This window comes from Myotis daubentonii, chromosome 2, assembly GCF_963259705.1.
Source record: "Myotis daubentonii chromosome 2, mMyoDau2.1, whole genome shotgun sequence".
Classification (NCBI taxonomy): domain Eukaryota; kingdom Metazoa; phylum Chordata; class Mammalia; order Chiroptera; family Vespertilionidae; genus Myotis; species Myotis daubentonii.
The window spans coordinates 5703025-5730378 of record NC_081841.1 but is presented as its reverse complement, the minus strand read 5'-3'; the positions used below and the strand labels follow the sequence as shown (position 1 = coordinate 5730378).

The 27354-nt window shown below is 41.1% G+C and overlaps 1 protein-coding gene across 10 annotated transcripts in view; it reads left to right on the top strand.

The window, feature by feature from the left end:
- The window catches only part of TNRC6B (trinucleotide repeat containing adaptor 6B), a 244137-nt gene that overhangs the window by 200424 nt on the left and 16359 nt on the right, over positions 1–27354 (top strand). For 8 of the 10 annotated variants that reach the window (XM_059681456.1, XM_059681458.1, XM_059681461.1 and 5 more), the window contains 9 exons: positions 5668–5799; positions 5983–6078; positions 6256–6436; positions 15262–15399; positions 17772–17948; positions 19400–19546; positions 19743–19838; positions 23776–24000; positions 24452–24522. In XM_059681456.1, the coding sequence (XP_059537439.1) occupies positions 5668–5799; positions 5983–6078; positions 6256–6436; positions 15262–15399; positions 17772–17948; positions 19400–19546; positions 19743–19838; positions 23776–24000; positions 24452–24522 (1263 nt within the window). Of the gene's footprint in view, positions 1–5667; positions 5800–5982; positions 6079–6255; positions 6437–13479; positions 13578–15261; positions 15400–17771; positions 17949–19399; positions 19547–19742; positions 19839–23775; positions 24001–24451; positions 24523–27354 lie in introns of all 10 variants that reach the window. The other 2 variants (XM_059681462.1, XM_059681459.1) reach the window with 2 other exon arrangements.

The following is a 27354-nucleotide window of genomic DNA, read 5'->3' as shown; positions in this document are numbered from 1 at the left end:
GGTTCAGTGTCCAGGTTCCAGTCAGGTTCTCCTGCCAATCTCTGTAGTCAGGTTCAGTCCAGGATCCCTTGCCATGTTCTCCCGCTAGGCTCTGTCTCTAGGCTCCGAGGCCAGTCCCTCTCCAGGATCCTCCGGCATGCTCTCTCCAGCGAAGTTCTTCTGTCTCTAGGCTCCGTGTAGGTTCTGTCTTCTTGATTCTGTTCTAAGTTCTGAGTGTTTCTGTCTTGTTACAACTGTATTTATACCAGTTGATTCAATCCTATCAATCTCTATTACAAAGGTTAGGGCGTTTCTTATCTCCATTCCAGGGAGAAAAGATTATGTAGTTTAAGCATGATTGTTCGTAGTTAAAGGGATTAATTACCCGCCTGGCACTTAGTTGAGGGGTTTTATTCCCTCCCTAACTTCAGGGGAAAATCCCTACCTGGGGATTCAACCTTTCTCTGAGAGGTGACTTCGGTTAAAACACAGCGCCAAGAAGGTGAGCAAACATATTAAGAACCGTATGCCATATATGCCAGGTCCCTTGAAACAGCAAGGATGGACCGGCTCCCGGCACAAGAGCCCACCCCACAGAGCAGGACTTACTTCAGCAGGGCTCTGGTGCCTGCTGAGTTCACCCCTTGAGTGTCGCTGTGGAGGTGGTTGGGTGCTTCATCGTGTTCTGAAGCTTTTCCCCAGATACTCTGGATCTGGGGCCTCCCAGAAGGTATAAGCCAAGGTTATCCACCACCTATATTCTGCCAGGGCTACCTGGCATGAGCTACAAAGTGATCTGCAGATGGCTGCCACCTGTGCTGGACTTGAAGGTACCCAGTAAAGACCAAGCTGCAAATGAAGGCTTGCTGCCCTAGTGCCAGGCTTGGGGCCACTTAGAGGTATGGGGCATGCTAAAATGAGATGCTGCTTGTTTGAGAGATTTTAGGAAAATCTGAAGCATGAGCCAAGACAGGCCATTCAAATGCAAAAGCCACTGGAAATAGCTTGGATGGGCCCAGCAAATTGGTGGGGGTGGCATCTCAGAGAATCACCAGGGCAGAGCAAACAGTGATAGCCAGGCTGAAGGAGGCTCAGATATGGCACCTACCTACTGGCTCTTTGGGGGAAGGGCTTGGAAAGAGAACAGTGGCCTCTGCCAGCATTTATGTCTGGGAGAAAGCTGCCTCACCAGCCCTCTCCCAATGCCAGACACTTCATTTCCTCCCCGTATATTCCTGGTGCCTTCCAAGTTGCTGCCCCAGCGCTGGAACTCAGAGCACTCCTTCTTTTTTTGAAACACTTAATTCTTTGGCTTTCAGACTCCTTCTATATTGGTTCTCCAGCTATCTCTTCTCCATCTCCTTTATAAGTTTCTTCTAACTCTTTAACCTTTAAATATCAGAGTGCCCCTTTCTCAAACTTCAAACCTCCTTTCCCCATCTACAGTGACTTCTAGGTGATCTCACCCAGTGGAATGGCTTGAAATATTTAGAATTCCAAAATTGTGTCTTCAGCCTAGATCGCTTTTCTTAACTCCACAGACTTCTGGGGATCTCTACTAGGATGCCTTTGGCATCTCAGATTAATATGTCCAAAACAGAGCTGCCTTCATCCTACACTCCCTCAAAAACATACTCTTCCTCCAAGTAAATGGTACTCTCATTCTGCAGGTGTGCAGGTCACAGACCTGAGACCTAATTGTGCATCTTCTCACAGTCCATATCCAGTCTGTCAGCAAATCATTCCTTCACAACTATATCCAGAATCTGACCATTTCTTACCACTTCCTCTAATATGACCCATGGCCAAGCCACCACCATTTCTTTCCTAGAAATGGCCTCCTGACTTCTAAAACTGCGCTATGTGATGCAGCCATTAGCCACCTGAACACTTGAAATGTGACTAAATGCAAGAACTAAATTTTTAATTTTAATTAATTTAAATAGCCACAACTAGTATATGAACAGTACCGATAAAAACATTTATGTCAATGTAGAAAGTTAAGGTAAATCAAGTTACTACTTTACTGGGTATCAGTCCTCTTATCACTCTCTCTCACTGAGAACACAAAGCCAACTCTTAACTGGGTCTTTGAGGCTCTTGGTGATATCCCCACCCCTACCTGCCACTCTCCCATTTGTTCAGGCCTCTCCTGCCAACAAGCCCCAGCACACTGAGCATGTTCCTGGATCGATCTCCCAGATTGCCACATGACTTCGTCTTTATTTCCTTTGGATCTACGCTTCAATAGCCCCTTATCCGAGAGGCTGTGTACAGTACACCACCACCCACTGGTCCTCTCCCTCCTCTGAGCATGGATTTTGAGCTTAGTAAATTTATGTCAAATCATGGGAAGATGCATTTCTAAATGATTTAGAAAATGGAATTGTTAGGAAAGCACAGTTAAATTCATCTAAGAAACTTAGATAAGGCTGCAAATTTCGTTATGACCAAAGTATCTGTTCTACTTGGAAAATAAAAATACTTGTGTTCTCGTACATTTTTGAAATTTGTTTACTTAGCAAAATGTGATTAACATAGGGGAGGTCAGTATTTAATGTACACATAGAAAGAAGACATTGAAACTAATCTTTAAGATTTGTTACTACAAATGTTCCCGGCCTTGGGTTTTTCTACCTTACTCAAATATTCAGAAAGTAACATATTCTAGCAAGCTTTTGTCTTGCTTTTAAATTGCTGTCATTTTGCACCTGCAGTGCTTCGTTAACAGCCATATTGGCTCCAACTAGATCTTCACTTTCTCCAACCCAGCTGGAAATTGATGGCTTTTAAGCCAGAGTAATTAACTCCCTGCTATGGGAATGTGCAAACCTGCACTTTAATTACTCTGCAACCCAGGTACAAATAGCCATTTGCCAGGAGCTAGTCGTGCTTCTTTCTGGTCCTTCTGTATCATCAGAGAAGGACTATACATGTGCAATCTGAAGAAGGGAAAGGTTGAGCAAAGCTAGATAGGAAGTCCTCAAAGTGTAACTTATAGTCCTTGTAATTGTCAACTTGTGAAACCTATGAGATGCTGGCATTTAAATTAAATTATAAAATGATCTTGTGTTAGTGTTTCTTTACTTTGTAGTCTTTGTGCATGTTCACCCTTAAACAATCTATTGTTTCATTTTGCCTTTTTTGCACTTTATGTAATGAAACCATACAGTATATAGCTTTCTCTGACTATTTTTACTTCGCAATGTTTCTGAGATTTTCCCATGTTGATTTGGGCAGTTGCAGTTCATATAGTATTTCATTGCATGAATACACCATCACATATTTACCAGTTCTACTACCAGTAGATATTTGGGCTGTTTCCAGATTTTTGCTATTGTGGGCAGTGCTGTTATGGATATTCTTACATTTCTTTCCTAGGATGAATTTCTCTAGGTTACTGCTATGTAACATGGGCATGTTTTATTTGGAATGGTAGTTTCTTTTGCTAATTTTGAGTATTAGGAATAGTAAGGGGAGGAAATAATAGACTCCGGGCAAGGGAAGGCATACATTCTCAAGAGAAATGCGTTTATCAGGAGACTAGCTGATTTGATCAGTAGAGCTTTTAAAACTGAATGAAGGAGTGGGGAGAAATGAAAGTTCAGACAATGGCTTTTTATTTTGGAGGCCAGTAGATTGGGAAACAAGTGGAGGGGATTTCCCATGAATCATAAAAAAAAAGCGTTGGAAAAGAAGTTAGAAACAGTGATCTAGAATAGCACTGTCCAATAGAAATATAAATGAGCCACATAATGTAATGTGAAGTTTTTAGTAGCCACATTTAAAAAGATGAAAAGAGCCCCGGCCAAGTGGCTCAGTTGGTTGTCACCCATCCCATATACCATTCTCTCTCACCACCACCCCCACCTCTCTCTCCCTACCCCTCTCTCCAAAACAATCAATAAAAACATTTGTTTAAAAAAAGAATCACAGCTTGCTAACAAGTTTTGATTTAACTCATTTCCTTCTTTGATTGGTTAAAAAAAAAATCTTGGATTATAAGAACGATACAGTTGTATCTCTGTTTTGACAAGCCAGTTGACAAGCTATCTCTTTGTTTCAGACAAGGTGGGAAAATGTAGGCTAAATGCTGAAACAGTTGTGTGGATTAGTAAATGACTGACTGACACTATTCCCAAGCTGATCAGTTTCAGGTCGGAGAGGAGTTATTGGCAGTTTTTATTACTAGATTATCCTAAGCTCTGTCAAGTTCAACATTCTCATCAATGATCAGATGGAGAAACAAAAACTGGGGATAAGTAGAATAATAAGGCAGAAAAGAATTTGATGGAGTGACTGTTAATAAGTTAAACTATAGTGTTCTCTTAATAGGTATTTATCAAGCATCTACTATGTGCCATGCACATAAAGATAAATGTAAGGTCCTAAGATCAAAGCATAAATTAATAAAATTTTAAAACCTAGCTGCTTAAATATTATATAGGGAAGCAAAACATTTTAAAATATTGTAAGTTTTATTTTTATTTTTAAATATTGAGATTTTAATTGACAATAAGCTTAGTATCTGAATTGGGAGTTCTGATGCAATCATCAGAGAAACTGAGACCTTAGGCATCAATAACAAAAGCATGGCTTTTAACAGAAGGGTTAGTGGTGGCCAGGTCTACTCAGTACTAGACTATTCTAGGAAATGGCTTTCTGTTCTGGGCTCTGCATTGAGAAATTGAATGAGATTCAGGTGGAAAAAAAAAACAAACATATTTAGCCTAAAGATGAGACACAAGAAAACTGTAATCATTGTCTCCAGACATTGAAAAACCATCCTGAGAAATAAGAGCATTTATGGGGTGCATTTTTAAGCATTTGACATGGATTAACTCATAAAATTCTCAAGCAATCACTGAAGTTAACATTATTATTCCAATTTGGGAGGTAAGGAAAATGAAGCTCAGAAAGGTTAAATAAGTAGCTTTCCCTGAGTGACACGCCTAAGAAATGGCAGACCTATGCAGTCTGCCTCCAGAACTAAACTCTTGACCAGTGTGCTTCTTGCCACTCCTGGAAGAGGGATTAAGTTTGTTGTCCTTGGCACCAGCTGATTCAGTGGATTCAGTGAAAGAACATGCAGAGAAACTCAGCTCAGGTCAGATAAAACATCTTAAATGAGCAGCCGGAATACGGAAGGGAGTCCTGCGTCTGCCCCTGGAGCTTCCTGCAGCCTAGCCTAGGTCACTCCTGACAACCATGGAGAAGGAACCAGCTGAGCCAGTGTCTCTTGTTTATAAGTTGATGTATTTTTTAATTTGTATAACAAATACTTTCTTTCTTTTAAGCATTTATTAAATAGCTTTATATGGCTTGATATATTTTGTTTTATGGCACATTTTGAGTAATAATTTCTCAGACAAATGTCATATTGTCGTTAAAATTTCCTGATCTTGCCAATGTTTTCCTGATTGTAAAGTTCATCATTTTTGTTGTAAAAAAATTAGAAAATCTAATAAAAGAATTTAAAAGCTCATACACTATCACCACTCAGAGATAACTTATCATTATTAACTCTTTGATGTAATTTTCCCAATCATGTAATGTTTTTCAAGGAAAAAAATTGACTCTTGTTTTAGATCTATTAAGATTATTTCCACACATGAATAATTTATTTTGATAAATTCTGGCAGTTCATCTTTTTTGTTCTTTTTATTTTGTTTTTATTTTTCTGGCTAGGTTTCTGCCTCAGTGCTCAAGCAGTTTCCCAACAGTGGCCTGAATCCAGGTCTTTTCAATGTGGGGCCCCAGTTATCTCCTCAACAAATTGCCATGCTGAGCCAGCTCCCACAGATTCCCCAGTTTCAGTTGGTAAGCAGCAGATTTTCCTCCCGTAACTAAAATGGTTCTGTACTTTTTCTTTAACTTGATTTGCTTCATTTTATGTGCGCTCACTTGGGGGTAAAAATGACCCATAGACCAAGAACTTGGTGGCACTTTCCTCGTGGACACTTGACTCAGGAAGCTTAGGGCCTCTCTCTTTCTTCCCTGTAGGCATGTCAGCTTCTCCTGCAGCAGCAGCAACAGCAGCAGTTGTTACAGAACCAGAGAAAGATTTCTCAAGCTGTGCGCCAGCAGCAAGAGCAGCAGGTACATGGGATTGCAAGGGTCCCTCTCTAGTGCTCTTTGTAAGGAGTGCATTTCTACGAAACCTCTTTGATAGCAAAAACAAACCATATGCAATCTTCTCCTGTGAAGTTCGGGATGTTGCCTTACCGTGTGTCTGTTTTCCCTTGGGCCTCCTTGCTCTGGTCTGCCCGCCTCCAGCTGGCTCGAATGGTGAGTGCACTGCAGCAGCAGCAGCAGCAGCAGAGGCAGCCGAGCATGAAGCATTCACCGTCTCATCCCGTCGGGCCCAAGCCACATCTGGACAACATGGTACCCAACACTCTGAATGTGGGGCTCCCAGACCTTCAAACCAAAGGGCCAATCCCTGGATATGGTTCCGGTGAGTTGTTAGTAATGAGAATTACCTTTTTTTAAGCCTATAGTAAGGATTGAACCTACATTACCCTCTGTTTTCATAACAGCCATACAAAGTGTATATAGTCTTATCCCTGTCTTACAGATGAGAGGTATCTGAGTTATTAACCTCTGGGAGTGTCTATAGGTTTCAGAAGCTTACCATACAATGAGTAAATAGCAAAGACAGGGCTCCAACTTCTGATCAAAAAGCAGTCTTTTTATATGGATGAATGGCAGTCTGCTTCCCAAGAAGTAGGAATTTTTAAAAACTGGTTTAAATGTTTGTATATGCTGTGAGTGCTACAGGTACCTGAGGTTATAACATATTAAAATATATACAAGTTGAGATGTTTAACTTGACTGATAAAATTACCTTCTCTTGAAAAAATGGAGAACTAAAATTAAATTTATAAGGCAAACTGATAAAATTCTTCTGATATTTGTATTTCATCTGATTTAAATAGAATTAGTACAAGTAAGGTTACACCTTTGACATTCATAAAGAATTTCTTGGCAGGCAAATCATAGCTCTTTCAGAACTGAGGAACATGCTGTAAGCAGAATCCAATCAGTGAGGCAATAGTTATTTAAAAATAAATTTTAAAAATTAAAAACGTACCACACCACAGCAGGTTTCTTCTCAGATTCACATTTAGATTTTATTTTGGTAAAGAAGGTACTCTACTGTGCAAGCTCAAAGCAAGAAAACCTGAAATCCATGCTCCCAGGTGGCAGAGTGACCCTGGATAATGACCTTGCTCTCTGTGCTCTAGTTCTGTGAGGCACCTACTTATATATGTTTTTATTTCTTTCAAAGAGAGGAAGGGAGAGGGAGAGAGAGATAGAAACATCAGTGATGAGAGAGAATCATCTATTGGCTGCCTCCAGCCTAGGTGTGTGCCCTGACCGGGAATTGAACTGTGACTTCCTGGTTCATGGGTTGACGCTCAACTACTAGCAACACTGGCCAGGCTCAGTTATACCCTTTCTTAAAAATGACCTGAGAACTGACTTAAATTCAGTATATCCCTTCTACCACTTGACAAAGAAGGGCTGACTCCCCACTATCCCATAATCTTGTTAGGGCATGCTCATCTGTGTATCGAACACCAGGGTACCAAGCAATGAGGAAGCCTCCCATAATAACTAATGAAGGTGTCATTATCTCCTGGGTTTCCAGTCTGCTTGTTCATCATGCTTTCTGTTAAGGATGAAGCTTGACATAAGAACCTGGGTGTTTGGGTATGTGTTGAGTTGTTCTGAATTTAGACACCATATGCCAGGGGTGGGGAACCTTTTTTCTGCCAAGGGCCATTTGGATATTTATAACATCATTCATAGGTCATACAAAATTATCAACTTAAAAATGAGCCTGCTGCATTTGGTCAAACATTTCATTAACTCACCCCTAACGCCTTGGCAGAGCCAGACCAAATGATTCCGCAGGCTGGACATTCCCCACCGCTGCCATATGTTGTAATAAAGCAGGACAACTTTGCTTCTTCCATTTCTTTTTGTCAAAGAATATGTAGTTCTCAAAGTAGAGTCCAGGCAGTTCAAAGCAAAGAGAGCTTTTGCAAAGTTGCAAGTAGCTTTTCCACGTATTTAAGTGCACATGGTTCTTTTCAGCTCTTCTCAGTACTTATCCCTAGAGCATGTCTCAGGTGGAAAGAACGGCTCCTTCAAACAGCTTGAACATACAGGTTACTGACAGTACTCTTAAGACACGTTTTCGGCCCTGGCCTTTGTGGTTTAATGGGTTGGGCATTGTCTTGTGCATCAACAGGTTTCTGATTCGATTCCGGGTCAGGGCACATGCCCAGGTTGCAAGCTCGACTCTAGGTTGGGGGTGCAGCCAAGCAATATTTCTCTCTCACATCAATGTTTCTCTCTCTCTCTTCTCTCTCCCTCTCCCTCTCTCTCTAAAAATCAGTAAAAATAATTAAAAAACAAAACAAAACACGTTTTCACAATGCATCAGGTAAAGCCTGTGGATAAACTTTATTACATGATTTTCTTAATCTGGGCATATATTAGTAAGACCTAAAGTCATGATGTATTTATCTCAGTGACAATCAGTCTTTAGAACAGCTTTAATATTTTCTGCTCCTATTAAAAAGTAAAATTATACCTTGACTGTGAATCTGTTTTTAGCACATGTACCTTTCTTATTTATTAAGAATATAGAAAAATTTTATCATGATGCCTTGTTAGATTAATGGTATTATTTGTGATTATTGTTTTCATCTTAACTATTCCTAATGGCTAAAGGATCAGAGTTCAGGATACACACACATACGCATTTATGAAAAAAAAAATTTTTAGATCATATTCCTGTTGCATAATATTCCTGTTTCATAAGTAACTTATACATTTAGCTATGTATTGAAATCCTGTTGAAGCAAGGAGAAAGAACATATTGACTTATTAACCTCTTTACATTTAATAACTTATTAAACAATAGCTAAGTTAATTTTATTAGGACTTTGTCATGTTAATTGTAATCTGACCAGTTTTAATCTTCCTTACAAGATACATTTTGTATAATTTTTCTTAATGTATATTATTTATTTAAATTGAAAAATATATTTTGGGACTCAAAGTAAGTCTGATTTGACTGCCTGTTTTGAATAAATCTGTAGCTATAAATTTTGATGAAAATATATTTCAAGCTTATACAGATTAAATTTTTTTTCAATAAAGATTATATGGCAAATATGTAACAAAATGAATAGTATTTTAATCTTTCTAATGCTGAGTGTATCAATCTAAAAAAGATAGCCATGGGTTAAAGTAGCAGGAATAATTCAAATTATCTTAAGTCTTGATAAAGTCTCTTTTGTTATATTTTCTCAAAAAGTTAAATGACTTTTAACTGTTTAACTAATTCTTAATTGATTGTTTCTGTAAAATGGATTTTTTTTAATTCTCTGCTTGTAGCAAAATTGAAAAAATAAATTGTCAGATGATAATGACCTATCTAAAAGTTATGTTTTAGTATATATGTTATCAAACCGGGGGGGGGGGGGAATACTTTAGAAAGAATTCAAAAAATAAGTGATGTTATTTTTTAAAAAATTTAAAAAGAAGTGATGTTATACCAAGACTCCTTCTTTTCCAATTTGCTTATTCATATAAAATTTATTAGTACTTTATATCGATAAAAATTTGTAAAATAGACATAAAGTAGCATGAATTTGATCTCATTTTATGCCGGGGTCCAACCCCAGCGGGTCCAGGGGTCCCCAAAGGCGTAGACGGAGTAGGCGAAGAAGGAATGACACGGAGACAGTGTTCAGTTGATCAGCAGCCTAGCCAGGATCTCTAGCCAGGATCTCCAGCCAAGTTCTGGTCTGGATCTCCAGAGAGGTTCTGCTTCGGATCTCCAGCGAGGTTCTGTAGCCATGTTCCCTCGCTAGGCTCTCCAGCCAGGCTCCGTCCAGGCTCTCCAGTCAGGTTCAGTGTCCAGGTTCCAGTCAGGTTCTCCTGCCAATCTCTGTAGTCAGGTTCAGTCCAGGATCCCTTGCCATGTTCTCCCACTAGGCTCTGTCTCTAGGCTCTGAGGCCAGTCCCTCTCCAGGATCCTCCGGCATGGTCTCTCCAGCAAAGTTCTTCTGTCTCTAGGCTCCGTGTAGATTCTGTCTTCTTGATTCTGTTCTAAGTTCTGAGTGTTTCTGTCTTGTTACAACTGTATTTATACCAGTTGATTCAATCCTATCAATCTCTATTACAAAGGTTAGGGCGTTTCTTATCTCCATTCCAGGGAGAAAAGATTATGTAGTTTAAGCATGATTGTTTGTAGTTAAAGGGATTAATTACCCGCCTGGCACTTAGTTGAGGGGTTTTATTCCCTCCCTAACTTCAGGGGAAAATCCCTACCTGGGGATTCAACCTTTCTCGGAGAGGTGACTTTGGTTAAAACACAGCGCCAAGAAGGTGAGCAAACATATTAAGAACCGTATGCCATATATGCCAGGTCCCTTGAAACAGCAAGGATGGACCGGCTCCCGGCAAATTCCCCCTTTTTTATTTTTTAAAAGCAAGCATTAAAAAGAAAAACCTGAAACGCTCTCTTGTATCCATTTTAAGAGTAGGATTGGCGCTTTCTGCTATTACCTGAGTCCTGATCTATCACCCCAGGGAGAGCTTGCCAATCCTGCACTTTCCCGGGGTGGAAAGGCTGCAGTGGGGTTAAGGATAAGGCTCCTTGGGCCTACCTTCTCCCATGCCTCTACATTTACCTTTCCGGCACCTTTCCTTCCTCAGAAAAGCATGGACGTATTTCTTGTACAAAACGTTCTGTCTGACTGGGAGTAACCTTAATTCCTCTGCTAGCAAGCATATGTGTTAAAAGATCAATACAGAGTCTTATTTCTTTAGACTCAGTATGGCACATCTTCTTAATCTAAAGATCAATACAGAGTCTTCTTTCTTTGGACTCAGTATGGCACATCTTCTCAATCTAAGTTCTGTACTATCCACCTTCTTACCCTACTTATCCTCTATAGGGGGGTCTGTAGCACCCTGGTGGAGTCCTATCCGTCCCGAGTGTGGGGGTTTTCAAGGGGGGGGGCTTACCTAAGGGAATCCTGTTCCAGGGATTCCCAAAGGTGTGGACGGAGTCGGTGAAGACTATCCACCCTCTTCCTACGGTGGAGTCCTATTCGTCCCGAGTGTGGGGTTCTCAATGGGGGGGCTTACCTAAGGGAATCCTGTTCCAGGGGTTCCCAAAGGTGTGGACGGAGTCGGCGAAGACTATCCACCCTCTTCCTACGGTGGAGTCCGATCCGTCCCGAGTGCAGGGCGCTTACCTAGGGGTCCCTGTTCGGGCGCCAGATGCCGGGGTCCAACCCCAGCGGGTCCAGGGGTCCCCAAAGGCGTAGACGGAGTAGGCGAAGAAGGAATGACACGGAGACAGTGTTCAGTTGATCAGCAGCCTAGCCAGGATCTCTAGCCAGGATCTCCAGCCAAGTTCTGGTCTGGATCTCCAGAGAGGTTCTGCTTCGGATCTCCAGCGAGGTTCTGTAGCCATGTTCCCTCGCTAGGCTCTCCAGCCAGGCTCCGTCCAGGCTCTCCAGTCAGGTTCAGTGTCCAGGTTCCAGTCAGGTTCTCCTGCCAATCTCTGTAGTCAGGTTCAGTCCAGGATCCCTTGCCATGTTCTCCCACTAGGCTCTGTCTCTAGGCTCTGAGGCCAGTCCCTCTCCAGGATCCTCCGGCATGGTCTCTCCAACAAAGTTCTTCTGTCTCTAGGCTCCGTGTAGATTCTGTCTTCTTGATTCTGTTCTAAGTTCTGAGTGTTTCTGTCTTGTTACAACTGTATTTATACCAGTTGATTCAATCCTATCAATCTCTATTACAAAGGTTAGGGCGTTTCTTATCTCCATTCCAGGGAGAAAAGATTATGTAGTTTAAGCATGATTGTTTGTAGTTAAAGGGATTAATTACCCGCCTGGCACTTAGTTGAGGGGTTTTATTCCCTCCCTAACTTCAGGGGAAAATCCCTACCTGGGGATTCAACCTTTCTCGGAGAGGTGACTTTGGTTAAAACACAGCGCCAAGAAGGTGAGCAAACATATTAAGAACCGTATGCCATATATGCCAGGTCCCTTGAAACAGCAAGGATGGACCGGCTCCCGGCAATTTTAGTAATAAGCCATAGTCATTAGTAGCTGAACTAATCGGTAAAACAGTGACTCATCTTAATAGAAAATGCATTTCCAATAAAATCTTACTTTTTGTTTAAAATGTATCAAAATTTATAATATTTATGTGTGCATACCTAGTGGAAAGTAAAGTTATGAATATTACAGATTTTTAAAATAGAGTAATTTGTATCTATGAATGTGGCAATATCATATACATGTGGACATGGATTAAAACTGTTGTGTTAAATGGGCAACTGTGGGTGGTTTGTTTCTCTTGTAATGTGTTCATTATAATTATTACAAAAGCAGTAGTTTGTTTTTTAATCTACAATAAAAGGAGTAGCAGAAAATAGAAAACTACAGACAAAGGGAGTGAAGGGGGAACAATAAGGGACAAGTTCATTTGAGAGAGTTTCCTTTAGATGCTAAGCACCGAGCCAAGTGGTAGTGAAGAAGTGAAGAACCGATGGAGAAAGGACAGATAAGATACACAAAGGGTTGTTTGAAAGAATGATAAGATAACTAACAGGGACATCCTGGTGAAAGGAGTCCCTGGGAAGGCAAGGGGCGTGTCTTATCTCTCTGTACCCGTTGCTAACATAGAACCTGGCACAAATGAGGCTCTCCGTAAATATTCATCAGCTGAACTAAGTGGTCTGTCTGACTGGAGTTGAAGTGTTGGTGAACGGAGAATTGCAGGGAGGCCACTTGGTGGGCAGCTTGGTTTTAATGAAACAGCAAGTGTAATAAAAGTCAGAGTTTTCCTGGGTTTAGCGGCATGATAGCTCATAAGTAGCCCAGAGATCACAAGTGGTGTGCTCCTTTGCTTCCTGTTAATGCAGCCACAGAGCACAGCGCCCCAGAATCCCTCCCTCCAGAGTTGCTGAGTGCATTCTGTGTCCTGATGTCATGCCAACACTGTATGACATCAAGAAAGAACGAGTCATGTACAACCTTGCACTGATTTTTTTTTCCTCTCAATGGTTTTGGGCTTGTAGGGTAAACCCTTCAAGGCAGTTTCATCTTCTGTCCTTCCTGTCACCCCTTTAATTGTTTTCCTTACCAAACCTTGTTATTTGGTATATGGTGCTGTTATATTTTGGTGGCATTTGATCCCCAAGTTTCTAATGAGAATGATGCCCACTTTGCTTAAGGTTCAGATGGACTCCTGAAACTCCCCCCTCTCCTATGATTTATAACTCTTACTAATTTTCTACACTTCATGTGTCACAAAAGAACTCTAAACAGCTGAAATTTAATACCTTTAATTCCCTTTGAGTTTTAGAGAAATTTTAGAGCAACGTTAAAGAAAAGTAATGTGTAAGGAATGGTTCCTTATCCTCTTACTAATCCCTACATTCTTGTTTTTAATCTTCACCAGAATCCTGAGTTATTTTCAAAAGCTCTTTCTCAATGACTGGAACCAGCTTTCAGATGGCCTGGAATCCAAGCACCTTGGGCTGGTTTTCTCTGTCAAAGGTAGAGGTGTCATTTGCCCAAGGAGCAACACACTTAGGCCATTAAAGCTTATGTCAGAGAAAGCCCTTGTTCCGTTCAACCTCCCTGCCCTCCAGTCTTATTTCAACTCAGCAACATAGGACAAAAGATGAAAATATCTTAAACCGTATTTTAAAAAAATTGTTTAATTTGAAATTATTTCAGCTCATACCAAGGATTTCTACTCTCCACCCTTCAGTTAGACTAGTGAAGTTAGTTACAGTGTGAAAGAACAGAGCAACATTTTGAACATGTCAAGAGGGTGTTAGAAATGGACTTGAACTTGATTTATTATGCGTTTGTAAAACTATACCTGACAACTAGGAGAAGCACAGGGGAAAAAAACATATCCTGGACCCTCAGTGGAATATGGATAAATGGTATTTAGGGACCAATAAGACACCAGCAGATGGTAGGAGAGTAAAATGGATGCAGCATGGAGTCTTGCATGGCCAGAGCTGCACATTCTAGAGTAAGAATAGATTGGCTTTGGCTCTTGTAAGCCCACCTGAGCTTCGGCATGGGGAACCTTGATCACCTCTCTGGGTTGCTACACTTACTATAGCTCTTAATCATCTCTCTGGTTATTCATTGTTCTTCTCCTTCTCTGTTTCGTTGCTTTATTTTAGTCCTTTATTTTACTTTTATGACAGTGGGTTTAAAAAAATATTAAATACATTCTGATCCAAAATGGATGGTGGACCTTGTGAAACTCCATCAACGAGTCTCTCACTTTGGCTTTCTCCTGTCCAGCCCTCTGCAGTGGGAAAGCATTTCCCACCAAAACTCTTACGGAAAGTCTGACACCCGAGGCTTACGTGGGGGCTCATGGCAAAGTCAGCTCTGAACCTCTTACTAATAACCTATTCGAGCTTTGGGATCTGCATCACTGCATAAAAACTTTTTCAAATTGATCTCTCAGATTCTATCCTGGCCTTCAACTACCCATTCTCACCTTGCCAGTTCTCTTTCTAAAATACAAACCTAGCTACTGCTCTCTCACTTGCTTAAAATTTTCTTTATCTCCTGTCTTAGAGGAAAAAAGGTCCAAACTCCTTTACCTGATATATAAAGACCCTGCATGACATGACTCTTCATTTCTCCCCGATCTCCTACCATTCTGCCTCACTTCGTCCATAGTTAGCCAGCCAAGCATTGGAATTACACCGTACTCTCATTCCTTAAATATTGTTATGAGTTAGAGCTTTGTACTTGGTTTCCTTGATTTCCTCACATACTTACCTAGGCCCGAAGTCAAATTTCCCTTCTTCTGCAAAGCCTTTCCTCCCCCAGTGCCCTTACCACAACCTCATAGCTGCTCTTATTCTGTATTAGTTTAATGTGTGGACACCTCCACCTCAGTTGGAGAATCACTGGCCCCAACATTCTATTTGGCACAAATGTCAGCTAAATTAATAGGTGAGTGAGATGGTCTTAATTATATGGCAGTCATACACATTTTCATACCTTAACAGAGGAGTCGTTATGTTTTTAGCAAGCAAGACCAAGATCAGTATTTTGAATTAAAATGTCTGTTTCTGAATGAAACTCCTTGAGAATTAGTCTTTAAGTTACAAATGAATCCATTCATGGGTTCTGCCTCAGAACTCTTGTTACTGATACTGGAAATTTATAGAAAGACATAAAATGTGGTTGTCTGTTTTAGGCTTCAGCTCTGGCGGCATGGACTATGGCATGGTTGGCGGGAAAGAGGCTGGAACAGAGTCTCGCTTTAAACAGTGGACCTCCATGATGGAAGGACTGCCCTCTGTAGCCACACAGGAAGCCAATATGCACAAAAATGGTAAGAGCAAGAAAAGCATTATGAGTCGGAGCTCTTCTGACCCTCAGCAGGCCTTGAAGTGTCCTGTAAAATTATTTTAAAGCATGGATTTTTACCTTTTTTTTTTTTTTTTTTTTTTTAGCAAGCCTCTTAATTTCTCCCCCAAAAATCTTATGGTTGCCTATGAAGGAAGATTGTGTGTGCATTTCAAATTATAAGAATGCTAGTTCTAATTAAAGAGAGCCAAACTTCCCACCTGTGGTGGGATGGGATTGAGTATAGTAGAAGCGAATTTAAGCACCCATTTAGGATAAAACCCTAATGAATTGGCTGAGAGAACAAAAACAGGTTATTTTTAGGTGCTTGAGATCACAACAAATATATTGATTTTTGAACCTTTCAACCTCTAAAAGATGACTAATAGATGAATACATGAGATTTGAACTTTCCACAAAGCTTTCTTGCTCTTTATGGATTACAGCAATTGAGGGCATTCTAGGCTTTGGTTGTATATGTGGGTCAGCCCTTCATCTCCAAAGTTCTCTGTAAGAGCTTCTCCATTTCACTGTAAGACAGATAGAAGGTCTTGGAGTCTTCCTTCACCCTTTGTTTCAATGTTAGTTTCAATAGATAGTAATTGGCTTGGACTCCACTCTGTCTATGAGAACCAAGTGTAAATAGGAGTGGGACTGCTGCTGCAGCTCCCTGGCAGGCCTCGCCCCATCATTCTGCAGCCTGCCATGGCCTGTATAAGCCACTCTTAAAAACATGCCCACCCAGCGGCTGCTCAAGTGGCCACTTGGAGCTCTCTGCCTGTTATCCCAAATCGTGTCATTTGATTTTGTGCCACAAAATGAAGATCTGTTTCTGAACTCAATAATCCAAGCCCATCATCTATAGCTTCAGGCACTTACATTGCTTCCTTCCCCAGAGACTTGATAGGTGCAGGACAATAGGTACAAAATGGCCGGTGAGAGGCTATCGCGAAGGTAGAACAGCCGCTTGCCTTTTTAGAGCTAACAAATAATATTTTCCCCATTTCCTTAGCAATCTCGAAGGGACTCGAGCTTTTTGTGCTCTACGGCTACCCTGGACTGTGCCCTCGGATCAGATTTCTTTCAGAGGCTCCAGAAAGTCAGTGACTTCTTAGCTGAGCATGGAGATAGTTTTGTTGATACTCCTGCTAGGCCAAACCAAAGAGATTCTTTTAACCAATATTTATATATAGATATTTTAATACATAGCCTTGGAACTAATTTTATCAGTTCATAAATAGGACCCTAAGAATAGATCAAGTGCCGAAACCGGTTTGGCTCAGTGGATGGAGCGTCGCCTGCGGACTGAAGGGTCCCAGGTTTGATTCTGGTCAAGGGCATGTACCTGGGTTGCGGGCATATCCCCAGTGGGAGATGTGCAGGAGGCAGCTGATCGATGTTTCTCTCTCATCGATGTTTCTAACTCTATCTCTCTCCCTTCCTCTCTGTGAAAAATCAATAAAATATATTAAAAAAAAAAAAAGAATAGATCAAGTGACACAATACAACATGTAAAATTTGTTTGAGAAATAGGTAGAGTTGGTATCTCACGGAGGCTAAAAATGTTATTTAAAGTAAAGCTCATTTTTTTTGTTAGTTGAAGGGAATTTTAAGCATTTGATTTTTTCCTGCCTCGTGGCATATAAAATGTATGAAGCGGGCACTGACAAAACCGCTGAAATGCTCTCAGGAAAGTACTTACAAAGGATTTGCTGTTCTTCGTGTGTGGGGCCATGGATCTCAGAGCTGCAGAGTTCACTGCTGGTCTTGTGCTGGCAAAGGCCCTAGGCAGGAAGTCCATCTCATCGCTTTGGAATCTAAAGCAATTGCAGATGCTTTTCTCTCCAGTGCACTTCCCTACGTTTATATTGCTCCTGCCAGCAAAACTAGGCCTGTTCAGCACTGAAGAACTTGGGTGGGTCGGTAATGTCGATACAAATGTAGTTAAAAAGCCTTCTTATGTGCTGCAAGTTGTTTAATGTTCTTATTATTTCTCTTGAGTCATTAGTATAGAAACTGTGGGGATAGTGGTGTGATTTGTAGTTTATGAAAGTTTAGTTAACTTCATAAGAACATGGAATTTTAAAACTGAAAGGAACACTCAAGAATGAAAATAGTGCTTTGTGCATGAGTGAGAAACTGAAAGGCTCAGAAAAGTGAAATGAATTGTTCACGATCATCCCTCTTATTATATGCTGGATCTCAAGTGTGACCCCTCATCCTAGTACTCTTTCTACTACACTACATAAGCTTCAGAATACTGTATTTGTTTGAGTTTCTCTAAATAAAAGATTGATAAGTTCTATTCACAGGAGTCCTTTCCAAATGTGAATTGATTTCCTCTCTCTCTTTTGTCAGGCGCTATAGTGGCCCCTGGTAAGACCCGAGGAGGGTCACCATACAACCAGTTTGATATCATCCCAGGTGACACACTGGGTGGCCATACGGGTCCTGCTGGTGATAGCTGGTTACCTGCCAAATCTCCACCAACAAATAAAATCGGAAGTAAATCCAGCAATGCCAGTTGGCCTCCAGGTATTGTCCAGGAATTCTGAACAAATTGTTTTTGCCACCCACTTTACTAAGGCATCTACTTTCATTTGCTTCATTTAGTAATTATTGCCTGATAAAAGCAAAGTATGTGATATGCTGTGGGAAGATAGAAAATTTTCATTAGATACGGTCTCTGCTCTGTAGCATTCAGTCAGGAAAATAAGGTGTTGACACTGATTGCCTACAAGGTAAGCTACTGAGTGGTAAATACTTTGTGGACTTGGATGCACTGAAGGAAGTCAGGGGAGGGGAATCTGGAGATAAAAGAAGGTGACTTGGAGCCGGGGCTTGGCATGCATTTGTCATAGGATGCTTTGTAACCTGGATTCTTCTGAAATAGCCATTGAATTGATTTATTTTTTAAGCACGTATTTATTGTCAGGTTCACAGCAGTGAGTGAATGAGAATATTTGTTGCTTCTCTCTCTCTCTTTGATGCAAGTAACCTATTCATTGTAGAAAAAAATTTTAATGTAGTAAAGCACAAATAAAAAGAACATTTGGTATATGTCCTTCTAAACCTCTCTATATAGTTATATTTGTGATATGAGTATGCTGAGTTTCAGTCTATTAAAGTAGGCTTGTATAATGCCTGTTGCTCATTTATAATGCATATTGCTTTCCTTCATCGTGATTAGAAAAATAAAAGTTTATTAACACATCACATAACTTTAAGTATGATTGAAATTAACCAATGAAAATTGTAAACACTATTTATAAATATTCCAGGCTTTTTCATGATAAGCCTGATTATTCCTGCCAGTTGTCCCTGCACATTTCGTGTAGTAGTGGTCATTTGTATTGTATTTTCTTCTGTGCATCTGAGCCAATTTGCAGTGAGATAAATGGGAGAAGCCACTGATTCCCAACCTAGATATTCTCTCAGTTCATGTCCTAGATGCCTGAATAGTTCTCATGAGCACTAGGCCTTAATCCTGCCTCTCTGCCCCAAGCCTGAACTTCCCTGGGAGCAGGAAGAGCAGGGAGCAGGACTAGGCACTGATGAGCTCTGGCATTAAGTTCACAGCCATAGAGAGACAGAGGCTGACGTGTTGTGATAACACCAAGGTTGCTGCCGGAGTATATTTTCAGGACGACATTTTTAAAAATTCTGTGATGAAAATCTGAAATAAAATACAGATCTATTTCTTTTATCAAAAAATAACTTTATTGTACCATTTTTTGAACAACCTTCTACCTCTTGCCTGACGGCGTGGCTCAGTGGTTGAGCATTGCCCCATGAACCAGGAGGTCACTGTTCGATTCCTGTTCAGGGCACATGCCTGGATTGTGGGCTTAATCCCCAGTGGGGGACGTGCAGGAGGTAACTGATCAATGATACTCTCTTATTAATGTTTCTATCTTTCTCTTTCTGAAATTAATAGAAATATATTTAAAAACAAAAACCTCTAATACTTGTTCTTCTTCTCTCAGAATTCCAACCAGGAGTGCCATGGAAAGGTATCCAAAACATTGACCCTGAATCTGATCCCTATGTCACCCCAGGAAGTGTGCTGGGAGGTACAGCCACATCTCCCATTGTAGATACTGACCACCAACTTCTGCGGGATAACACCACAGGTAAATCAGTCAAGCATCCCTTGTGTTGGTGATTCAACACCCAATATTTTCAGATGTGTCGATCTGTGGCTTCATTTATACTTGCTACTATCTAATAACCAGAAAACATAAGAACATAAAGCTTTTCCAAGTTTCATTTGTTATACTGACATTTATCTGCAATATTTTTATCTTATTTTTCATCTGTCACTCAAAGGGTCTAATTCTTCCCTCAACACCTCGCTGCCTTCACCTGGTGCCTGGCCCTACAGTGCCTCTGACAACTCCTTTACCAACGTTCATAGCACTTCAGGTATGAGTGTGACCTGTTTGTTTCCTTTTACACAGGAAATTGGCATGTATTTCTTAACGAATACTTTTATAGTAGTTGAATAGCAGCAATATGTCAGCATAGATGGAGGCACAACTCTTGTATTGACCATGTTCTGGAGGACCTTCCAGTGTCAGAGGGGCAGGATGAGACGTACAGCTTTAGGACAAAGCAAACGGTGACATAACCACAGAGAGCTGTCAGTGTGAAAGAGGTCAGAGGTTATATCCTGATGGCACGAGTGCTTTTCTTTTAACCAATCTCCCAAGAGAATCAAGGGCCATGGGAAGAACGAGGTAAGGCCAGGTTTTATTCCTAAAGCAGCCAATTGTAGCTGGCTTTTCTCTAAAAATCCTTTCACTTTCAGACAAAGTCTATGGGCAGCCCAGGCTGGGTAGCTCAGTTGGTTAGAGCATTGTCCCGATACGCCAAGGTTGCAGGTTTGATCCCCAGTCAGGGCACATACAAGTATCAACCAATGAATGCATAAATAAGTAGGACAACAAATCTCTCTCTCTCTCTCTCTCTCTCTCTCTCTCTCTCTCTCTCCTTCCCCCATCTCTTCCCCCCCCCCCCACTCCTTTCCTTTCTCTCTCTAAAATAAATAAATAAATAAATTTTTAAAGGCTAAGGACAGATGGCTAAGGGAAAACAAGAGGACCTTGATTAATTCTACCAACAACCTTTGCTGAGTTCCTTTTTTGTTTTTTGGGGAATACTAGGGAATGGAAAAGTTAATGGCTATATAATGGATATAATAGAGCCTTTGAAGGCACTCAACACAATGCCTTACAGATTGGGAGAGAAATCATGAGTAATTGGCACTTTGGTCTTGGAAAAGTTAGACCTTAAGCCATTCAACTCATTAAGGCTTCTGTTCTTTGTCTAGGCAAAAGTAAATAAAACAAATCCTTAGCTACCTACTAAGACTCTGCAGGTTAATGACCTTACAAATTATTTTCTATTTTTTTCTTTTTACCTCTGTCATTATCAACAGTGCAACAATGATCTATCATTTTATTGAGTGCTCCTGTAAACCAGGCAGCATGCTAAGCCTTCAGCATGAATTCCTTTAAAAAAAAAAAAAAAAAAGCAGTGACTTATTTCTTTCTAATGACTCAGTGGGTTTGAAGTCTGGGCAGGGCCCTAGTTGGCCAGTTTTTCTGCTGCGATTACGGTCAGCTGGGGTGTCTCATGAAGTTGCAGTCTATGGCAGCGGAGCTGAGCTGGAATGTTTCCCTCAGATGTCAGCTGTCCAACTCCTCAGTGTGCCTTCTCTCACTGCATGTGCTGCCTCATCACAGTATTTTATCTCAAGCTTCTTCTTTTTTTAATTGAATTTATTAGGGTGACATATGTTCGCAAAACCACATAGATTTTAAGTGTACAGTTCAAGAAAACATTATCTGCACGCTGCATCATGTGCTTATCGCCCCAAGTAAAGTCTCTTTCGTCCCCATTTTACCCCCTTGCCCACCTCCACCTACCCCCCAGCTATCACTACACTGTTGTTAGCATAAATTCTATTTTTTTCTTTTTAAGATCCTTTTTTATTGATTTTTAAAAAATATATTTTTTTTAATGATTTCAGAGAGGAAGCGAGAGGGGAGAGAGAGAAACATCAATGATGAGAGAGAATCATTGATTGGCTGCCTCCTGCATGCCCCCTACTGGAGATCGAGCCTGCAACCTGGGCATGTGCCCTTGACTGGAATCGAATCTGGAACCCTTTAGTCTGCAGGCTGACGCTCTATCCATTGAGCCAAACCAGCAAGCAGTGGTTCTCAACCTGTGGGTCGTGACCCCTTTGGAGTCGAACGACCCTTTCACGGGGGTCACCTGAATACATCCTGCATATCAGATATTTACATTATGATTCATAACAGTAGCAAAATTACAGTTATGAAGTAGCAACGAAAATAATTGCATGGTTGGGGGTCACCACAATATGAGAAACTGTATTAAAGGGTCGCGGCATTAGGAAGGTTGAGAACCACTGAGCTAGGGCTTTTTTCTCTCTTTTTTTTTTATATAAGAGGAAGGGAAAGGGGGAGGGAAAGAAACATTGATGTAATACAAAACATTGATCAGCTGCCTCCTGCATGCCCGCCCCCTACTGGGGATCAAACCTGCAACCTTTCAGTACACAGGACCACACCCAACCAACCAACTGAGCCACACCAGCCAGGGCTCAGCGTGAATTTTTATCTTACTTTCACTAGAAGTAAGGAGGTTCTGGTGCTATCCCCATTTTGTAGATGAAGAAACTGAGGTTCAAAGAGATAATGTAATTTGCCTCAGGTCTGAGTGAGTGTATAAAGGAGCCAACTCAGTATTTCATGTTTTAACCACTACCCTACATTATACTTTTGTAGGACTTCTCCCTTACATGTAAAAACTCATTTTCACTTAACTCTTTTATTCCTATAACTGCCCATATCGCAGGTTTATCTGATTTATCTTTTGTCTATAATTGGACATTCACCTGAGAGATGGCCCAATAATTACCCCAGATATGTCTCCCCACCCAAGGCTCAATCCCACCTCCAAAATTATCTTTCCTTTTTAACTAAACTCTGTATTTTTCTTAGTGATGCTCCCATGTATCACTAAGTCACAATATGTCAGTATTGTTTTGCTTTCATTTCTCCCTTGTTCCCTGGATCCAGGCAGTGATGATGTCCCCAAGTGGTTTAGTCTACCGTACCTCTCCTATCCATGTCTCTGTTCCGTTCTGTGTGCTGTCACCCAGGTTTTAGATCCTACTTTAAACACTACATACTGAATCTACTGCAAAATCTCCTCCTGATAGCTCAATCAGTCCCCAGCCTGCCTTCACAGCCTCCTTTACCTCTCTGCCTTACACTGTGGAAAATTGCAGTCAGAGAGGAATGTTGTTCAGCCAGAATTGGGGGAAAGCATATTTGGTACAGGATGGGTGTAAATTGAACCTTGGTTTATATTTTTCAGTCTCTCTGAGCCCATCTATTTATGTAAATCCTTCAAGACCTGTCTTTGCAAAGCCTTTGCTGACAGTCCAGTCTTGTCTTTCTTCTCTGTGTATTGAGCATATATGATGTTGCCTGGGGTTACCAATTTTGTTGTTCACCTGTTTTGTCTTCCCATCTGACCTTGAAGTTCTTGAGAATAACTGTTTATATTACCCACACGCTAATTTAGTGTCGTAAAGCATAGTAAGCCCTTAGAGAATATTTGTTGATTGTATTTTTTAAAACCTGTTTGAATGTTGATATCTAATATTCTGGATATCAAGAAAAATGTAATTTTCTAATGTAATTTCCATTAAGTCAATAAGTATTTGTAGAATGTTTTAGTTCTGCTGGGTTTCATATTCTATATCTAGAAGTCTGATGGGTTCAGGAATACTGTCCTTGAATTTATCTTCCCTTTCGGGCTGTGTTTAGTTAAGAAAGCTGTAGGGAATTAGATAACTTATTAAAGCTTTACTCCATTTGTTAATTTGTCAATTCAGAGTGATAGTCATTGAAAATTTTATATTCATAAGCTCAAAAACTATTATTTTGTATTGCGGCTTTTTAAATGTGCACTTACACCCTAACTGGTTTGGCTCAGTGGATAGAGCGTCGGCCTGCGGACTGAAGGGTCCCAGGTTCGATTCCGGTCAAGGGCATGTACCTTGGTTGCAGGCACATCCCCAGTAGGGGGTGTGCAGGAGGCAGCTGATTGATGTTTCTCACTCATCGATGTTTCTACTCTCTATTTCTCTCCCTTCCTCTCTGTAGAAAATCAATAAAATACATTTTAAAAAATAAGAAATAAAATAAAAATAAATGTGCACTTACTGTTTTTAGAATTTAAATATGTGAGTAGGTGTGCACAAAAGTTATGTGTACTGGGTGACAAAAGTAACCTTACTCCTTCCTCAATTTTCTTACAGCAAAGTTCCCTGATTACAAATCAACATGGTCCCCAGATCCCATAGGACACAACCCCACTCATCTCTCCAACAAGATGTGGAAAAACCATATTTCCTCAAGGAACACTACACCGCTGCCCCGCCCACCGCCTGGTCTGACCAACCCCAAACCATCATCTCCCTGGAGCAGCACAGCACCACGATCAGTCAGGGGGTGGGGGACACAGGACTCACGGCTTGCCTCGGGTGAGAAGGATCTGCATAAAGGAGCATCCTTGTTCAAACACAAAGGTCTTATGTTAACACAAATGGTGAAGATGTGAAGTCTTCACAAGAGAGGAAATGCAGGTTGGCTGGTAGAGGCGAAAGTGTCTCTTGAGTGGAAAATTGCAGTCAGTGTAAGGCAAAGGGACCCAAGAACTCCCAAGGTGCTGATGGAGTAAAAATGACGAATGGCAGAGTGAGAGCACTAGGAGGAAAATGTCTTGTAGAGAAGGCATGAGAATGCATAGGGATCCAGGTCTCGGAGAAGGGAGCTGGCTATTCAGTGCAAGATAAAGATCAGAGTGAGGTGGAAAAGAGACATTGATGTATACGAGGAGAGAAGCAGCATGTGGGCTATATGAAAATGTTTATCACTCGTGCCTTTTTACATTTCTTGATGTTTTTTCTAATCTTATTTTCTGATTGCTTATAGCCTCTACCTGGAGTGATGGTGGTTCAGTTCGTCCTAGTTACTGGCTGGTTCTTCATAATCTCACTCCACAGGTAATCATGCTTTCTTGTGATTTTCTAGATAGAACTTAATTGTGTTAAGTGAGAGAACCTCAGAGATGTGGGCAGATACAAAAACTAATTTATTTCCTGTCACTGCAGAGAGGTCTAGCCTGCAAGGGTGTGTCTCCGCACCCAAGGCTCAAAGCCTACTGCTGAATGGGGGATGTTGACCACTCAGCTTCACGCCTGCCTTCATGGTGATGTTAACACGTGTAGTTTATAAAATGGTGACAGCGGGCATTATTACCTGGTGAATTCTGTTTAGCAGAGATAACTTGCTGTATAGGTTTGCCTGACAGAATCTAGAACTAAGTGGGAGATAGCTATTTAAGTGTTTTAACCACATGCAAAAACTTACCTGTTTTTGCTTTAGTTACTGAAGACTTGAGACTTGATATTAACTGTTTTTCTGCTTCATAAATAATTAACCATCTATCTCTGCAGAAGGAATGTGTCTGTTTCATGAGGCTTAAATGCCTCCTGGGTACTTCTGATTTTCTCTCTGTTACCCTCTTCTGTGTAGATGGCAGTATTCCTTCCCATCATCAGAACATGCCCTCTGGGTTGTTTGTAGTGTGGTGGGACTTCATTTGGCCCAGAGCACCCTCCCTTCACATTGGTTGCTTTGATGACTGACATATTTGCAGCAGCATTATGTTAATAAGCATTCAAATGAGGTTAAATGAACCCATCAAAACGAGCCCATACCCTTCATTTGGACTTGCCAGCATAACCTTTACAGCATCTTGTTAAAAGAGATCAATTAGCCCAAGCCGGTTTGGCTCAGTAGATAGAGCGTCAGCCTGCAGACTGAAGGGTCCCAGGTTATATTCCGACCAAGGGCACATGCCTGGGTTGCGGGCTCGATTCCCCAGAAGGGAGCGGGCAGGAAGCAGCCAATCAATGATTCTCTCTCATCATTGATGTTTCTATCTCTCTCCTTCTCCCTTCCTCTCTGAAAAAAAAAAAAAGAATATATTTATTTTTAAAAAAGGGGAGATCAATTAGGTGCCTGGCTGGCAAGGCTCAGTGGTTGAGCATCGACCTATGTCACGGTTCGATTCCCAGTCAGGGCACATGCCCGGGTTGCGGGTTCAATCCCCAGTGTGGGGTGTGCAGGAGGCAGCCGATCGATGATTTTCTCATCATTGATGTTTCTGTCTCTCCCTCTCCCTTCCTCTCTAAAATCAATAAAAAAATATTTTTAAAAAGGACAGATCAATTAGGCCTCCCTGCCTTCCAACACACAGAATGATTTGTCTGGCATTGAATTCATAAATGAATTTGTGTACAGTTTGCTAAGCTAGCACTTCCAGAGTGGTTCCCATGGGATATTAGTAGGTGTCTGGCCTAATATGTTGGGAATGTATACTTGATTAAACAAAATTAAGCAGGTTTCTTCACGATGAGACTTTAGTTCCTTTAAAATGCTAACATATGTTATGATCCACTGTGGGGAAATAGAGCTTCTCCTAAATTTTTTTGCCAGCGAACTTATCTAAGGTTAGATAGGCCACTTTTGTCACCAAATACACATAAATTTGCGTGTAAACCCAGGGCTTGTATTTCATGGTACATGCTGAGAAAGGCAGTTTCCTAAGTACAGTTAACATGAGGAAGAGTCTGGATTGGCTCTTAATCCCTGTATCTAATAACTCATCTAAAAGCCCCAGGTTATTTAGCTAATAGTTGACTAAAGCATGAAGATTTTTTATAACCATCCTCAAAACTATATCTGCCTCATTATTTCTAAGTAGTCACACACAGTGTGGTGGGTGTAGTGTGGTTAGGATGAGAGAAGGGATACACTGTATTGAAATGAGACTGGGCAAGCCAACCAGCTGTTCACTCCCATTTTATTTCAGTTTTCACTCCCGTTTTATAATATGAAAAATAGTATGTATGTATGTGTGTAAAAGGAATATAGGGATTGGCTGTGTTTGTATTAGAAAGAATTCAATAATTTTAAAAATCAACACTTGCTGGTTAGCAGACTAATCTGGGTTATAGTTTAAAAGAAGGTTATAAGGTCAAATCTTTGGTTCCTGGATAAATTTACTTTTTTTTACCTAACATATTTTTGGAAGACATCTATCCTGAAAAGTCACTAGTGGCATACGCTGATATGCTTCTGTAGTCAGTTGTCACTTTAAAAACAATGCTAAGAGCTGTTTCTCCAATCATCTATAATAATAAAAGCGTAATATGCTAATAAGCGTAATTGCCGGACGTCCTCCTGGATGACCTTCCTGAGGAAGCTGGGGCTGCGAGGGCTGAGGGAAGCCACCGCAGCTGCGAGGGCCAAGCTCCTTGCACAAATGTCATGCATAGGGCCTCAAGTCTATATATATAATCTATATATCCTATCTAATAAAAGAAAAACATGGTAATTGGTGTACGACCACTACCCTTCCCATTGGCTAATCAGGGCAATATGCAAATTAACTGTCAGCCAAGATAGCTGCCGGCAGCCAGGCAGCTTGAAACTAACATGAGGCTTGCTTGCTTCAGTGATGGAGGACTCCAAGTTCCCCGCCTGCTGCTGCAGGCCTCTGAGCTGCAAGCAACTATGTAACAAACATAGAAGCTAAACAAAACCCCAGAAACCTGCCGGGCTTCAGCCAGCAGGATCGCAACATTGTAAGGAGGCCTAAGAGCTGGAGCCAAGCCTCAAAGCTAAAGCTGGCCCAGAAAAGAAAAAAAGGAGCGGTTGGGAGCTTCAGTCACCCCCAGCCTGAAAACAGCCCTCAGCCCCTCACCCAGACTGGGCAGGCACCCCAGTGGGGTCCCCCACCCTGAAGGGTGTGTGACCAGCTGCAAACA